The 17,871-nt window shown below is 41.1% G+C and overlaps 1 protein-coding gene across 1 annotated transcript in view; it reads right to left on the minus strand.

Moving 5' to 3' along the window:
- Positions 1 to 10,324, minus strand: part of SLC5A8 (solute carrier family 5 member 8) — a 29,079-nt gene extending 18,755 nt beyond the window's left edge. Inside the window, exons 1-5 of the mRNA XM_077783128.2 lie at positions 9,639 to 10,324; positions 7,509 to 7,574; positions 3,602 to 3,653; positions 2,025 to 2,092; positions 1,024 to 1,178 (exon numbers count right to left, since the gene is read on the minus strand). Coding sequence (XP_077639254.2) covers positions 1,024 to 1,178; positions 2,025 to 2,092; positions 3,602 to 3,653; positions 7,509 to 7,574; positions 9,639 to 9,971 — 674 coding nt within the window. The 5' untranslated portion in view covers positions 9,972 to 10,324. The remainder of the gene's footprint in view (positions 1 to 1,023; positions 1,179 to 2,024; positions 2,093 to 3,601; positions 3,654 to 7,508; positions 7,575 to 9,638) is intronic.
- Between the last annotated feature and the right edge of the window lie 7,547 nt (positions 10,325 to 17,871).

A 17,871-nucleotide genomic window follows, 5' to 3' on the forward strand; every position in this document is an offset into this window, starting at 1 on the left:
GGGACATCAGTCTAACACCAGTATAAAGGTGTGTTTACAATCCCAGCCTTTATGGACAGAGCCTCTATAAAACATTTTGCTGGTTTACCTCTAAGTAAACAGCAGATTTTAGGTGGCCATGAACAATTATTATTTTCAAATCAAACTTTAATATAGCAATAAATTATATTTATCTTGGTGAATGCTGTAGTATTATTTCACCTATTACATCTTTATTAATTTTCTTTTTCCATCTGTGAAATCTGTGAACTCTGTGACTGGGAGAAGAGCCAAACAGATTGAAATAAATTACTGTTCATAAGAAGAATAAATTACCCACAGATGAATTACTTACTGAAGAATTTGGTGAAGAATTCTATAGAATAACTTGATTAATATTGTGAACTGATAGACAAAGGACAAATCACAATACTTGTCATACTAAACTTTCACTAATAGCACTGGGTGAAGGTTCTCAGAATAGTCTTGTATTCATCAAAGGTACAATAACTTTTTTACTTGAAATAGTCTTTGATTCAACATTGTCAGACTGAATATTCTTGAAATTTTAAAATTATATTTTTAGGCTAAGATTACTTACAATAATGGACGGTAAAATACTATTAAAACTACTTCTATTTTTTCTTTCAGGGAAAAAAAAACCCTCACTTTTTCAGATTAGGCAAAAATTATTATTTTCCCATTTGTTTTGGTCCAGTCACTGAAATGTCAAATCAGCTGTTTGCAAATTGTAATTATAAATACAAATGCGCTCTCCTATTTACCATTCTCTTTCAGTGGAATCCCAAATGAATCCTTAAAATACCTACTTGACAAAGTAAAAAGGTTTTTATCTTTCCAGGATTTTGCATGGAATAGAACATAAAAAATATCCCTCAAACTAGGTAAGCTTGTTTAAAAATATACAGAAACTGGGGTCACAACTTCTGCCATCCTCCTCCTACAGTAGCAGTTTAATATCACAGTCGCATGAGCTCTATTTGTAGGAATAGAGGGGCACATTCTCTGCAGGTCCAAACTCACTCCCAGAAGTTTAATCTTCCTCCATGGTAGGAATCATTTACAATGCGTCCAATTCCCTCCTGAACCACCACAGCTCGTATAATCACAGATGAAAATCCAGCAACCATGATTCCAACCTGGAAAACATCTGTCCACACCACTGCCTTCAGACCACCCTGCAAGACAAAGAGCATGTATCAGATACAACAAGGCAGCAACATTCCCACTTTGCACTCACATTCAACTAACAGAAACATTACTATCTGTATTATGCATAATAGATGAATTTCATCTTCATCTTTAATGGAACTAATTCTGAGTGATGTCTTTAGGAATTCTGTTCTGGAAGCTATTCAGGACATCCTGGCCCTTTTTTGAAGTGCAGGGAAATTTGGCCATGCACATAGTTTAATCCAGTATTTCCTTCACCACATAGCCTGATTCAGAAGTTTGTACCAAAAGATCGATTTTCAGACAGTGCTCATTTTATATAAGTAAGTACCACTAGCTCCAGAAGGTATACCAGTCATCTGAATAAAAATAAACATTATTTAATCCACCATATGTAAATAAATTTGTCACTGACATTCCATTTCAACATTTCATCTAGACACTTGGTCAATTAACACTAAATTAAAGACCATTCTCCTCATGTGGCATGCTGTTTTCAGTCTATTCAATAACACACAAGACTGTTACAGTTGCGGTGTTTGACAAATTGTACAGCAAAACCCAACTAGATCACAAGAAGACTCACAGGAGAATTTGTAGAAAGGGAAATCTACCTTTTTTGCTATTCTTTCAGAAACAACAGAAGTTTGAATGTATCATAACAAAAAAAGATTTCAGTTGCATAGAGGCTGCCTATGCATTCAGAGAGGTCCCTGAATAAATATGGTCTTGTGGCTACACCTGTAAAATGTAATTCCACAGAGTAACCTGATTATTACTCTTCTTTTAATAAATTCCATTTTTGATGTGAGCGGTGAAAGGAACCCTTCTTAACTGAAGGGCCCACATACCAGTGTGCAGTAGAATGTGCAGACCACGCCAGTTGCCACCACTGCACCCCATAAGTCGAAGCCAGTGACTGAAAGAGAGGGAAATAGCACCAGTATGAATGAGGCACTGGGGACAAAACACAAAACACTAGGGACAATTTTTGGAAAAAGATAGAAATAAATTAAATGCAAAAATAGGAGGTATAAATGGCAGTGAAAAGATTAGTGTGTCTAAACCATGGGGTTTACCCTAACTAGTTCTAAAACTGAAACAGTTGTTACAGATTTGGAAACTGCTAAAAAGTTGAGATTTATTTCACAATCCAGGAAGCTATTGCCTTTAATGTGAACACTTCTAAACAACACATGCAATATGGCCCAACTCAAGAAGGTTTTAGAATACGTGTCCTTCCTTGAAACACCTGTGTAGCTGCTACCAAGCCCTTAGGCAGGGATTTAAGCAAGTAAACAGCATGGGGGTTCTCCACAGAGAAAAGTTGTTCAAGCACTGTCTGGAAGAAATGCGTCAGAGTAAAAGCCTTTATTCTATTCTTCTCTTAAGGATTACATGTTCCTGCTGTACAACACTGTGCTGTGGCTGACATACAGGCTGTCACTGCCCCAGCTTGGCATGCTCACCTGCTGCCAGGCAGAGCATTGGGGGCTCCCTGACAGAGAGCTCAGGCTAATGAGAAACATGGAAACAAAACTAGTGAAATACATAAGCTACTCTAAATAGGAGCTGGCTAAGTCATAGCTTCATTTAGCATGTATTTGCAATGCAAATATAAATATCAAAGACACAAAACCTGTGGGACTTCTACACTGGAGGAAACCAGTAGAGAGACTGTTGGGATTTTTCCTCCTTTTTCTTCAATGAACAGGGCAAAAAAACCATTTAATGAGCAGAACAACTGTGACTTGATCCTAGCCAAAATGATTCATTTTTTATTTGCATTTTGTTATTCCCTTTTCTTGCCAAATTAACAAAATTAATGGTGTCAGATTAAAAGTTTAATTTGGCTTCGTAGAAAAGATTTTGCCCTTTTAGAAATGAATGTGGCTCATTTGCAAATCAAAGAGTCATTGTGAAGTAGAAAATGGAAATATTTAACTTCGTAAATATCACAATAAACATCTTAGGTTAACAATCTCTTTGTTGTTGATTTGGTTTTCCTGCTAAAAGGACAGACCCTATGAAAAAGTGCCAGGCAACCCAAAATCATATTTACAGAACTTTTGCTTTGCTCTCGTCTTGAAGAATAGCACTTAACCAGAGGAATTAAATTTGTCTTTAGTGCCTGCATTGCCTTAAAATTTACTTAAGCCTTCTCAACTTTTCTGAATAAGCCATTATCTACAGGTATTGCATCAGAGGTAGAATAAATGAGAGCCAGTGTTCCCATAAACCTCTTCTGTAATTCCTTACAGGCATGGATTAAGGGACTAGGATTACAGAGTTCCCACTAAAAGACTTCACAATCAAGCCCTGAGCTGTATTTTTAGCTGTTGCATTACAAAAAAAACCCCACCATACCAATACTATATGCAGAAAAAATTATATCAGTAGAGGAACAGTTATAGTATACTCATTTTACCTTGATTTAGTGCTAAAGCTGGAGCATAAATGACAATACCAGTGTATAAAGTCTAAAGCAGGGGGGAAAAAAAAAGAAAGATCAAAATAAATATAAATTCTTGGAAAGGTGATAACTTTCTAAGATTATTTATTTTCAAGCATCTATGTAGTGTGTATTTCCTAAATTTATAACTGTTGACAAATAATTCCAATTAGAAGACAAATGTCTGAGGCTATTAAACTCTACAGTCTCACAGCCGAATGTTCTTAAAACAAATACCAGGGACTCTTAAACATAAGATCCATCTTTATCTTCTCCTGGTTTTTATAATTAACTTATTCTATTCCTTTAAAACTGCAAGGGAAACAAGAACAAAAGGAAGTTAATGAGGTTTACACATGGTTTGTCAAGGAATCTATTATCATTTTCTCAGTCTCAAGATCAATATGCCTTTCAGTATACAGCTAGAATTCACACCAGTAAGAACACAAAATATGACATTAGCTAGTCGTTATTGATAGTTACAAGGATTGTAACCTTCAGCCTGTAAAACAAAGCCATACATTATTACACTTTCAACCACAGTAAAGATACAGACAAATCAAGGAGCTACTCCATCTACCTTTGTGGGCACAATGGGATTCATACACTGATATCCTCAATTTCTTTGTGTATGGTTTTAAATCCTCTTTGCTTCTTTATCACTGCTATTACTGCCACAAGTTCAGCTGTGACATGGGTCAGGAGAATACAGCTTCCAATTTGATGATAACTTCTGTGAAGATCAGTGATCTTGATTCAAAGCATCTGGATCACCAATAGGTCGTGAGCTGATGTGCATCAGCTTTCCATGGCTGGACTCTTCTGACTTTCTGATTTACAGGGATGAAATTTGGGCATGGAAAAACAGCAGAATCAGATGTCATCCAGGATTCAGCCAGCTTCTCTCCTTCCTGCAAGTGCCCACCCCAGGCACAGATGGCAAACCGGAGCAGGATTGCTAACCACTGAATTACCTGCCATGGCTTTTGAGCAGATCAAAGTCAGTCCCTGAGGTGGAGCTCTAGCACATGGCCAGTGGCTATGCTGGGACAAGGCCAAGTGGTAACGGGAGTGAGCAGCTCTCTAGCTGTATGAGACTAGTGTGGAGAAGCTGCTTCACCCAGCCTAACCTAACACACCTGCTAGGAGAACATGCCAGAAAGGATAGGGGGGCAACTGGGGAAATAGTTATTCCTACCTCTGTGCTACAGCCTGACACTGTGTGTACATGCTTGTTTCTCTCAGTGCCGTAAGTCCTCTCTAGATTTTCATATATGGCTTGCATTACAAGAAAGCTGCCAATCCTGATTAGTTCCTGGTGAATATCTCCTAGAACTACCTATACCATGTCCCAGCCCGCTCCTGACACCTATCTGGCCCAGTCAATGTTTGACTTGGTGTTCATACAGTGACTGTCAGCATGCGCTGCGGAAACAGAATCATAGAATCAGGGAATGGTCCTTTAAAGAACATCTAGTCCAATGCCCTTGCCATGTACAGGCACACCTTTCACTAGATCAAATTGCTCAGAGCCCCATCCAGCCTGACTTTGAACACTTCCAGGGCTGGGCCATTGCACCTCTTCTCCAGACTACCTGGTCCAGTATCCCACTATCCTTGTTGCAAACATATTCTTCTTTTTTTCCACTCAAAATCTACCTTCTTTCAGTTTAAAACTATTATCCTTTGTCCTGCCACTATAGGCCTTGGTAAAAAGCCTCTCTCCACCTCTATCATAAGCTCCCTTTGAAAGGCTGCAATAAGGTCTCTCAACAGCCTTCTCTTCAAGTTTAACAATTAATCCCATCTTTCTCAGCTTTTCTTCACAGGAGAGGAGTTCCACCCCCAAGACCATTTTTGTGGTCATCCTCTGGACCCTCTCCAAGAGGTTCATGCCTTTCTTGTGCTGGGAACCCTACAGGCAGATGCAGTACTTCAGGTGGGGTTGCACAAGAGTGGAGTAGACAGGGAGAATTGCCTCCTTTAACCACTAGCTGCACTTCTTTTGGTGAAGGACAGAATTGGCTTTCTGGGCTGTGACCAGACTTTCTGACTCGGTCAAACTTTTCATCCACCAGTATCTCGAAGATCTCCTCTGCAAGGCTGCTCCCAATCAGTTCATCCTTCAGTCTATACTGATATTTGTGATTGCCCCAATCCATGTGCAGGACCTTGCACACGGGTTTGTTGAATTTTATGGGGCCACTCCTCAAGTCTGTCAAAGTCCCTCTGGATGGTGTCCTTTCCCTTTAGCAAATCAGCTCCACCACTGAGGATGGTGTCATCCACAAACTTGCTGAGGGTGAACTCATTCTCACTATCTATGTCATTCATTAAGGTATTAAATAGTATTGGTTCTAGTACATACAGCACTCATTACTGGTTTCCATCAGAATATTTAGCTGTTGACTGCAATGTTTCGGATGCAATCATCAAGTTAATTCTTTTTGCTTCTAATTGTCCATCAGTCAAAGTCATACTTCTTCGAGCCTTTTAATTCAAGGGATTTAGCATGAGAACTTGTGGCTTTCTCATTCACAGTGAATAAGTGCCAGAAGCCTTGAATCATCAGAAATTAAAATTTGTCACACCTATGATCACATTTTTGTGTCAATTTAAATAGGACTGATACAATCTTTCTGCTTCTTCAGTAGGGTTTTTTTGGTTGCACTATTATAAATCCTTTTCTTTACCTTATTTTAAGTATTAATATTCACAGAACAGTTAAAATTGCACCATTAAAATCTTAGGAGGTTTTCTTTCCTCACTAGTATTTAATTTATTCAGGTTAAATTGTAAATGCTTGGCAGAGAAAGCCACATATAGATATTTGGTTAATTTTTTTTGAGCATGTATTTAAGTTGCATAGAAAACTATTTTTCTCATCTTTGAGGCAAAGATTATGCTTAGCTCTTCCAACTTACGCAACTGTGATGTCTTCATAGTGCTGGTGAAACAGTGTCATATTTCACACATGCCAGCACTCTACTTTTTCCATGAGCTTGTGTAAAAGCCAGCTAAGTAGCACTGCTCAAATCAGTAATGAGCAGTGCATTGGGAACTATCTTACTGGTGTAAGTGTGATTTCCCTGTGACTTCTGATGTGCCTTAAAAAATACAAAAATGGAAAAAACCAAGCATGTACCTTAAAAAGTTTTCTGATTGCATAGTCATTCTTACTTTGAATTACCCAAAAGGACACTTCAAAACTGTGAAAAGCACACATTTTTGTTCTGGTGCTTTTGACATATGCTCCCTGACATTTAGAAGGTGTGGTCACCTCCTGACTCTTTGAAAGGGCCAGATACAGAAAACTGTACCAACAATAATTTAAGAGATTGCTTTAGTTTAACATTCCCCAGGGCAGTAATCTTCTAATTCTCATTTTGCAGACACCTAGGGTTTTTTCAGTGGTGGTGCAAACCCCTGTGCAGTAAGTAAATGACAGCTCCTGACAGCCTTTTTTGTCACCTCTCATTGACCCTTGAGAATTAGACTCCAAGAATACACAGAGCAGAGGATGAAAACTGCCGCTGGAGATAATTGGTGCATGTTTGCATTTTGAACTCATTGTGGGTTTCTACAGCAGGCAAGCGAATGGCTGCCTGCTTTTCACACTGCTATCCTGTAGTGAAGGCACGGTGCTGATGTCAAGTGACTGCTCTGGATATTCAGCAGTGCCCACAGAGACCCAGGAGGCAGGTAGCCCAGCACCTGCTCCCCACCTCATTGCTGTGCAGCAGAAAGAGCTGTGTTTCTCCTGCTCCCAGCCACCCAGGCACTGTGTAACCTAATCAGCTGCTCAGAAAAAACAGCCAGTTACACCCAACCAAATAATTCTGGCAGCCCCAAGGACCACAGAACAGCTTTGAAGTATACTTGCCGTTTGTATTATGAAAAGAACCGTTCCACAGAGGCGTAGGTATTTATTAAATCGGAGTTCTAAATACTGCAAAAAAGAAGAAAAAACAAATGCTTATATTGAAATTGATGGGACTAGAATGAAATGATAAGCAATATAGAAAGAGCAGAGTATAGTTTTTACATTTTCGTGTATGGCCAAAAGTCCTGGAGTTCCCTTGTTTGATATCATTTTCAACTTGGTTTTCTTTACAGACCTCACCAGTGGGTAATAACACACAAACAAGGGAAGCAGACATAAGCTAGTCACTATTCAATGGTGTCTACAGAAAAGACTAGAATATTATCACAGAATCACTAAATATGCTGAGTTGAAAGGAATAAAGATACACAAGAATTATCAAGTCCAACTCTTGACTCTGCACAGGGAAACCTAAGAGTTGACAATGACATGGCAGCCAAAAAATAGAACCCACTAATTTTGTGAAATCAGAGAGAAAAAGAAAATATTGTGACTATTCCTACATCTTAGTCAGTGTGGAAACTCTAGCATTATGTGTGTCCATCTGAACTGCTGCAAGAGAAGGCAAAAGATTTTCAGTGGTCAGCAGCTTCTCCCCATGATAAGCTCATCTTCTGCACTGCCCAAGGCAGACTGCCATATTCTATAGATGTCAAAATTTAGCCTTTTGTGAAACAGGAACCCTCACTTTTCTATCAAGCTTGGAACAGCACAACCTCTAAATTATTCTGCCATGCTGTAGAGCAGATTTCTTACCACTGTCTGTCCTAGAAAACCTCTTGGTGTGTGGTTGTACAAAAGAAATCTCATTTGCCTGATGAATCTGTTCAATCAACACAGATAAACACTGAAGCATCTCAAAGGGCTCACTCACAAACCGAGCATTTAAAATGTGATCTGTGAGCATGTCCATACAAGGAAGCAGTCTTGAACCCCTGGACAGACAGAAAAGGTTGTTAAAGATCTGAACTCTGCCCAGAAACAGAAGATGTATCTTTTATAGGTGCATTACTGATTCAACACCAAGATAATCAGTGACTTTCCAGTTATGATCATAAGCCTCTACTTAAAAGAACCCTATTTAAACATCATCATGATAGTCCAAAGATTAGGAGATTAAAATACACTGGAAGACACCAGAGATTTCTGTTGGTGAATTCTTATCTAAATTCACTAACAGAAATCTTGTTTTCAGCCTCCAGTGCTGCAATGCACTGTGTAATAAAATGTTAAAGACCAAAGTTAGCCAGTCAAGGACTTTCACCTGCACTGATTCTCCTTTCCTGAAGTCTTTTGCAAAATGAGCAGTTTGCTTCCAAATCTGCAGCTAGGAACTATCTCCATGCAGGAAGATAAATGGGCTGCGGGGACATTTTGAATCAGAAGAAAGCGGTGACCAGATGCTTCCCCATCCCAAAACTGTCAGACTCAACCTGTGATTATCCCACTACCCCAGCTGTGTCTGTGCTGATGGTTATAGCTTTAACTTCCATGCTGTGCTGAAAACCAGCTCAGCCTTATTTTGGTGGAAGTATGAAAACTTTCACAGACACAGAGCATTTGCTGACCTCCTTGTATAATCATGAGGGAGAAGACATTCAGTAGTGTAAACAGCCTCAGGTGACAAAGGGTTTCTTCAAAATCTCTAGGAACAGCACAAATACATCCTCTGCCAAAGAGTGACTTTTGTGGTTGCACCTAAGCTTAGAAACCAATTTGGAGGGAGCATGATGTGATGTGATAACTCTGGTTCCTACAGTAGATGCTTTTGTGCTCTGATTTGGCTAGATTAATTACAAATGATTAATGACATGTCACCACCCAAGGTGCATTAGGATTATTCCACCTACTGAACTGAGTATCTGGCATGAGGAAATAAATCTGGTATGACACAAAGATCCTGAGCTAAGGCAGCAGGGTTGAGCATCACCTGCCTGCAGAGACAGTGTGGGCAGACTTGGGGACAGACAGGGCTGCAGCCTGCTCTCAGGCGTGTGGTGACATAGAACAGCCCAGAGTGCAGGGAATTTGGGGGAAGAGAAGGTGGAGGGCAGACACATAGAAGGTATGCATGAGAAGCCCACCCAGCTCCCTAAAAGCTGCACAGGGATTCTTTCCACTCTACTTTACCTCGTAGGTGCTGGTAATGCCCAGCTTGTAGAAGACGGGCAGGAAGATCTCAGCACTGCACAGCACCACCAGGCCATAGGTGATGGCAAAGACGCAGAAGATGGCACCATAGCGATAGATCTCAGCAGGGGTGCCCAGCACGGTGACAGCTGACATGAAGCTGGCGGTGAGGGAGAGTGCAACCGGGAGGGCATTCATGCTGCGGCCTGCCATGAGGAAGTCCTTTGATGTCTTCTGCCCACCTCCCACGAAGGCGTAGTAGATGCCAATGATGGCTGAGATGAGCAGCATAGCCGCAAAGACCACATAGTCCCACACAGTGAAGCGCCCCATTCTACCCGAGGAACTCACTCTTGGAACCAAGGATCTTCCCCAAAATCAGAGGGACTACTGATGCCTCCGCTGTCACGGAATGGCATAAGCAGGAGGAAGCAGATGGGAACGGGCCCCGGGGATATGCCCTCCGCCGGAGCCGGGGCAGATGCGGTGCGGTAACAGCAGCGGGACAGAAGGAAAAAGGTGCGCTGCGGTGTCCGCGGCCGGGACAGGTGCGCTGCGGTGTCCGCGGCCGGGACAGGTGCGCTGCGGTGTCCGCGGCCGGGACAGGTGCGCTGCGGAGCGGCCCGCGCAGGTCCCCGCCGCGGTCCCGGGGCGGAGCGGGCTGCGCCGGGAGCCGCAGTGCGAGTGCCGCAGCCGGGACGGCGGGCGGGCCTTATACGGCCCCGGTGCCCGCTCCTCCCCGCGGCGCTGAGCGCCCCCGCGGAGCGAGAAGGGGCGGCGATCCCGAGCCGGGGCAGCCCGCCCCGCGCCTCCGGGCTGCGGGACTGCGCCACGGCACAGCCACGCCTGAACGCTGGTATACCCCAAACCTGGGTCGCGGTCCAGAGCTTCTGGAGGGAAGACATGCCCCAGGATGGGCAACCTACCCTCGCTCATTAGCATATTCCACCATCTCCCCAAAGGGCTGAGGTGAAAATATCGTTTAATACATATACATTTCCATGAGTTGCGCAATCTGGAAGGAAACTCACTGAATCAGATTTACCAAGACGAGTCGCTGAACACTGCAGTTGTGCAACAGGGAAACCCTGTTACCTGCACTGTGCTCACAGAAGTTTTGCTAACTGTCTTCAAGTTCAGGAGTCAAAGTGCACAGGAATATCACAAATGGAGCTTCACACGCCTTACCCAGAGGGGAATACATAAAAAACATCTGTGTGATTTTAAGGTCATGCATGTCAAGTGGTGGAGATGTGCCTATTTCTACAGCCAGCAGTACACACAGGACTGACAGCAAATACCGTATTTGCCATATATTAGCAGCCCTAGACGGGGAATGAAGATGAAAGGACGCCAAAGCTGACTCAGATGTGCTTGACATCAGTGCAGCCACACACAGCACACGTTGTGGCAGAGTTTAGAAGCTTTGCACAGTAGCTTTCCATCTTGAGCTGTACATTGGCAAAGTGCTATGCTGGAGGTAATTAACTAGTAAAAGTCAGAACCACCTTGAGGATTAAAAATTATCCTGTTTGCCTTCATGGAAGGTAGAATAATTTTCCTTCCTGCCCAACCTCTTCTGGCTCTTATCCACAGCTGGATAAGCTGGAAGTAGTCTGCTGCAAGTGCTCTGGGTTCAGCTCAAGGTGCTCTGAACTGCCAGCATCTGACCATTTTGAGACATGGTTTTCAGCAGCCTTCTGTATCTAGACAGAAATGAAAATGACCAGATAACTGACAGCCAAGCACAGAGGATGGAACACTTCTCTCTGCTTGGAAGGTCTGGAATTGCAGGCCTTTTGGAGTTATTTCTGAGTGCATATTGGAAGAGGGGGGAGCAGGTGGAAGTCTGGTCTGGCAGGATTATTAAGCTGAGCTGTGAAATCATGTCTGTTTTTGTCTGGTGTCTAGATGCCTATCTGGGAGTCTAAATGTCCTTGAAGAGACAGAAGATGGCCATGGTGTGCAAGTGGCATGTCCTAATTTCACCACAGCAGTTTAGGGCATCAGTCTCCGTAGCCCAATTACTCTCTAATTACTTATACAATGAGTAAGAGCTTCCAGACATCCTGCTGAGGAAGACTGAGAAAGAAACTTATGCTCTACACCTACCAGTTAGGCTACTGATTTATTGATCATCTAAACTTTTTGCCCTAAATCAACTTCTGACAAAGTGAAAGATGATAAACCTTCCAAGCAAAGCTTCAATCAAAACCAGCACATCCCCACTCAATGCAATGAGCTGGTGTTGTCAAAAAAAAAAAAAAAAAAGTATTTGTTGTCAAAAAACATGATCCCTTTTTTTTCAGGAAGGATATAAACAGGCTCTGGCCCAGACCCACAGCTTGTGCTGCTCAGAGCTTCATGGTCAGTGTCCTTTGTTTGCACTCCTTCACGAATTATGTTGCTCAAACCATTCAAACAATAACATGCGTTTAAAGTATTAATTACACAGTATTAATACAATTTTGATTCGGCTTCTTTATAATTTTTGACATAATGTAAACACAGGAAGTGATAACACGTACTGGAAAACAAATCATGTTTCTTAAGTGAAACACAAGCAGCTATGAGGAAATGCACATCACTCTGGTTTCACTTGGCATCCTTGCTTCTTTTACCAGTAGTGTTAAGCAAATTGTCTTTCAAATGTCATCATGATCAATATGGCATGAAAGGCTGGCTCCTCCAATGTGGATGTTTCCGTTTTTGGAACAAGCAGCAAATCTGTATGGTTCTAAATCACAGCAAGTGAACCTGGAGAACAGGACTAAATGTTTTCACACAGGGAACCAAATTAACTCTATTGGTTTGTGCTGTGTAACAGAGACAGAACTGCAAGTATTTGCTTTTTCTCATTGCTACAATAGATATGTAAATGGCTTCCAAACTCAGAGTGTCCTTCACTTTCTTCTTGTAACACTTTTGCCCCATCTCCACTGGGCCTTATGTGGCATCTCATCTCACCACTGCTGTGACTGTTTTTGTAAGATCTACTGAGACATCAGTGAGATTCAGTGTTTAATAGCAAGAGGGGTAAGATTCACATCTCTCCATCACCCTCAAATTAAAAAGGCCATGGATCTGACCTAACAAACCCCAGACTGCCTATGGATTCCAAATGGTTCCTTCCGGTGATTGTATTGGGCTCTTTTCCACTCACAGCTCTACTGGTACTATTAGAAGTCTGTAGGGAAGGACATTCCCTTCCTGTTATTTTTCACATGGATGAGCCACTGCATTGGGCGATCAATCAGATGTATTTTCTCCTGTGGAAGAGACAAATATATTGAGCCCTGAACTTGGAGAGATACTGCCCATCTCTCTGAACTACGTTGTGATAATAGACTTTGAGGGATTATTCTGCTTGTAGGCAAATGTGGGCATGGGCAAAAAACAACTGTAAGTGAGGGAGGAGAGCACTAGAGGCCTGGTGACCACTGTTCAGTGGTGATGCGAGACCCTTTACATTTTGCTTGGGCAGCCTGGGAGCTCTCCAAATTCCAGTAATTCTTTGCTTCATTTCATACTGTGTGGGGTTCAGCTGTACCTACACCATCTGAGCTGAGTTTGCAGCTCAAGAACAGTTCATGGTCAATTTTATTCCTGTGTATGCCAGGACTGACCATTGTTCTCTGCTGCTTACACAGGGATCAGTTCGGAAACCTTGACAGAAAATAGCTGGCTGTTGGTGAAAACAAACAAAATCATTTCAAAACAAAATCTGTGAAAATGGATTATTTGTTAGGAAATCAGGGATGTGGGATCAAGCCCTGTGCATATATATATATATATATACAGGTATGCATGTGGAAGGTGTTTGCATTTCATGCAATGACCACAGTGCACCATCACCAAATCTAGAGAGACTGGGGACTCAGAAAGATTAAGGAGCTACCAGTTGCATTGAAATAGACGGGAAAAAATGCAGGATCCCGTAAATGTTCCCATTGAAAGAAACACTGCTGCAGGAGCTGAACCTCTGTTAGGGGAATGGTGAAACCATTTGAGAGAAAGACCTTAAAAACACAAAACTGCAGGCAAAGCTTCCCATCTTCTTAAATTCACAAGCCAACCAACACTAAGACACAATGATATGAGGACCTAGATTCCATTTACTCCTCTGTTCATGGAGCTACCACTTAAATATCCTTGATGTCACATTTATTTTTAGGAATAACATCTCAAAATTAATCATTTACTCCTAATTAGACTGTATGATTGTTCTCACAATGCAGTACTTCAAGTAAAAATGCACTTCTTTTACTTTTGGAAGATTTTAATTGCAGCAACTGCTTTCTATACAGCATCACTTGTCACTTTGAGAAGCCTGTTGCATTGTGGTATAAAGGAAGCTCACCGCTGATGGTGTTTCATATTTCTGAACATCAGTTAGGGCATTTGAATACACCCTAATCTCCTCTACTTGCTGTGCTTTTCCAAACACTGCTGTTTTGAATTGCTGGGCATAGTATAGCTAGTTGCCTTACTACCACCATCACTGGATTTGCTTCTCCTGGTTTAATGCTCCTGTTGTGGTTTAATCCCAGCCAGCAGCTGAGCACCACGCAGCCACTCAAACACTGCCTGTCCCCCACCTTGCAGTGAAGAAGGGAAATGGGAAAAAAAAAAGTAAAACTCGTAGGTTGAGATAAGAGCAGTTTAATAAGTTTAAAAAAATAAATTATAGTCATAATATTTATAATAATGACAATACTAATAATTTTAATTAAAGGGAGTGGCAGGAACCCAAAAGAAACAAGCAATGCACAATACAATTTCTCACCACCTATTGACTGATACCCAGCCCACATCAGAGCAGCAATTAGCATCTCCTGGCCAACTCCTCTCAATTTATATACTGGGAATGATGCTCTGTGGTATGGAATATACCTTTGGCTAGTTCAGATCAGCTGTCCTGACCATGCTCCCTCCCAGTTTCTTGTGCACCTGTTCACTGGCATGGGAAACTGTCTTGGCTTAGGGTAAGCACAACTTAGCAACAATAAAAATATCAGTGTGTTATCAACACTCATTTTATACTACATTCAAAATGCAGTACTGTACCAGATACTAAAATAAAATTAACTATCCCAGACAAAACCAGGCCAGATGTCTCAATCTCTCACAATCCTGTTTAGTGGTTTTCTTAGCTTTCTTTTTAGTTACTTTTTCTGTCAGCCCTTTTTCTTTTAATAGTGTTTGGACATGACATAATTACCCTGAAAAGATATTCAGAGGAACAGCATCATCATCAATATTCCTTGTGAAATTTGGATGAGTTTCTTAGAAATAGTCACCTGGCACATGTATTTTAAGCATAGGAATTTTCTTTTACAGAGATGTCCCATAATTGTTACCTCTTTATTTCAAATAATATCACTAGGGTACATTTCCAAGCATCCTTGTGTAACTTTTTTCCAGTAGTTATTTTATAGAAGTGCCTCTTGCACAGACTGTGTTCTGTTTGAGGGCAATAACAAGGATGCAATGATACTTGCAAAGTGTCTTAGGTCTTAAAAAACCACCATAAACATAAAAAATTAAATATTTCAAGAATCCTGGTTCCCTAATTCAATGTCTGTAGTATTTCCAATTCTTATCCTATCCAAATCCTATATTTGAAGAGGTGTAGAATTGGGAAAGGTCTTTGCTTCAGACCCTAATCATTAGGAAGTCTTTCAGTGTAACAACTTTTGCTTGAAGTGTTTGTCCTCTCATGCTTAGCATGTCTGGGACACAAGGACAGAAAGTGACTTGCAAAGAAAGAGATCAAGGAGAAAAGAGCCAAAGAGTCATAAAAGTCATGGTTTGTGTCGACATTTTGAATGACACCTTCTTAGTTGTTTGTTTTTTCTATGTTCACATTCCACTGAAATTCAAATGAATGTAGTTTGCAAGAAAAATAATTTAAATGTAATTAATGGTCTTGAGAAGGGAACTTTATATTGTGTAACTCACTAACACCAACACACCTTTTAAAATCAATAGTGAGTGCTCCAGGATTGAAGGAAGTACTTAAGTTAACCTTGACTACCGAACATTTAAATCTGAATGATTAGGAGTCCATAATGGATTTGCTGGAGAATTCTCCTCTTTCATCTAAAGGAACAAATTTCAAAATTTATTTATGGACTGTCCATGCAGTGAGATGTAGCATACATAAATACTTGCTCATGAGAACAATTAGTATGGGAATAAAATTGTGGTACAGATTTTACTTCTTTAACTCAAATGGATAAATAAGTTACATGTTTGAACTTTATTCCCATGGCTTTGGGATCTTTTGTTTATTTAAGGTGTTCAATTCTGCATCAACAGAATTACAATTCAACTAGTTTGCTTACTTGCAGTTAATGTATGAGAAAGGGCTGTCAAATGTTCACCAGAATGATGAACAAAAAATTGATTTTTTTTCTGAGTAAATTTTTTTGAACTTCTGTATTTTGTTTCTGTTGTTTCCCTCTTTTTTTTTTTTTTTTCACTACCATCTATTCAAACTACCTCAGATCACATGTTCTAGTTGATGCTATTTTGATACATGTTTGTTTAGGGGTACCATGTAGGTACTTTGGTTATGCAGTTTGGCTCCCTACTGAAGGAGAGGGATGGGCTCTGCAGAAAGAAACTGTTGCTTTGATATGCTCCCTGGAGGAGCCCGTCTCTTTGCATTTTCTACAGAGTGAGCCTCTGGAAATGAGCCTAACTCTGCCACTTCAAAATACTCTGAAAAATGTTGCCTGCCACTGCCCCAGTGACCTAACTAGCTTTTTGATTATTTTGATTTATTTTTCCATTCATAATCCAGAGTGTCTATCACCAGTTCTGACATCTCCCTTATTATCTGCCTCCCATCCTTCTTTGTAATTGCTACTGCTAACCCTGTGCTCCCTCAATCCTTTCATCTCCACCCCCATCTCTTCATATTAAGAAACTTTCTCTTCCTCCTTGCTCTCACACTTCTGCAAGAATGCCCTTCTTTTTGGACCCACAGTCTCATGAGACATTTCCCCCAAAATTGCTGTTTCCTATCCACTTTGTTCTTCCAATTTTTTAATGTCTATAGGAACTGACTGCTTTGCCTCTCTTTTAAACCCCTTTTTGATCGTCTTCAGTTCTACTTTACACTCTGGCAAGGCTGCCCATGCTGAGATCACACAGATGCATACATTGCTTGGAAATGTTTGAAAGCAGTTATGCATATTTACACCAGCTCTATGTGTTTAATTTCTTTGCTTGTCAGACATCCTCAAAGCAACATCCATCACCAAAAGTAGATAAGGAAGGAGGTTTTTCCCTCAGGTCCAACCATCTGCATCTGTTGACTTTGGCTTGGTTTATTTCTTCTGTTTTCCTCTATAATGTGAGATTTGTTACACCTATTTCTGATGCTATCTGGACATTTCAAATAGCAAATCCCTGTTTCTTTCTGGAGAGCGGAAACACTGCCAGTATCCTTGGCCTCTCCCAAGATGCTGCTGGGATACACTGTAGGATTTTTGGCCTCTTGCATGGCAGACCAAACTCCATGGCAGGAGGATTTCATTAATCCAGGCACACTAAGACTCTTAAAATTAATGTCTGTTGCTTTAGTGTATTGTTATCCAGTGTTAGCACGTGTTCAAATAGACTAGTGAGTGGGCTTTGATGAAAATGTGGATCTGGGGCTAAGGCAATGGGGAACAATAACTTTAACATGCTTTTTTAAATAGGCAAAAAAATTGTATTGATCTAGCATCATAAAGCCTCCACAGCTTCTGCACAGTCAGGTTAATACCATTTGATAGTGTTAGCAGTTTGCAAACTTGGTTAATGATGTGATGCACAAGGAGGTGCAGCAGTAAATGGCAGTTGAGGAGAAGCATTTTGGCTGCAGCTGGATTTAAGGGACTCCATCTCTTGGTAGAGAAGATGCTCTGTATCTGTACAGTACCATTAGCTGATCATCATTTGAAAGGGGCTCATTTCATCTCACATCAAAAGAGATGCTGGTGGGCACCCTGCAAGTGATCTTGTACTGGCTATGAACACCAGGTGAAGTATAGCTCTCTGTGCAGCCAGTAGCTATAGCCAGAGAGGTGAACTGCACCCCTGTGGTAACTGCTTGCCCAGTTCAAGCTACCAGGACTTCATCTGCTTCAGAGTCTTTCGGGTTTTCTCTCTTATGTGGAGGTTGAGGCTCATTTCCTTTTCCTTTATTAGTCAAGTGTCAGTCTCCACCTACACACTTTTT

Source organism: Lonchura striata, chromosome 1A (assembly GCF_050655825.1).
Source record: "Lonchura striata isolate lonStrDom1 chromosome 1A, ASM5065582v1, whole genome shotgun sequence".
NCBI lineage: Eukaryota > Metazoa > Chordata > Aves > Passeriformes > Estrildidae > Lonchura > Lonchura striata.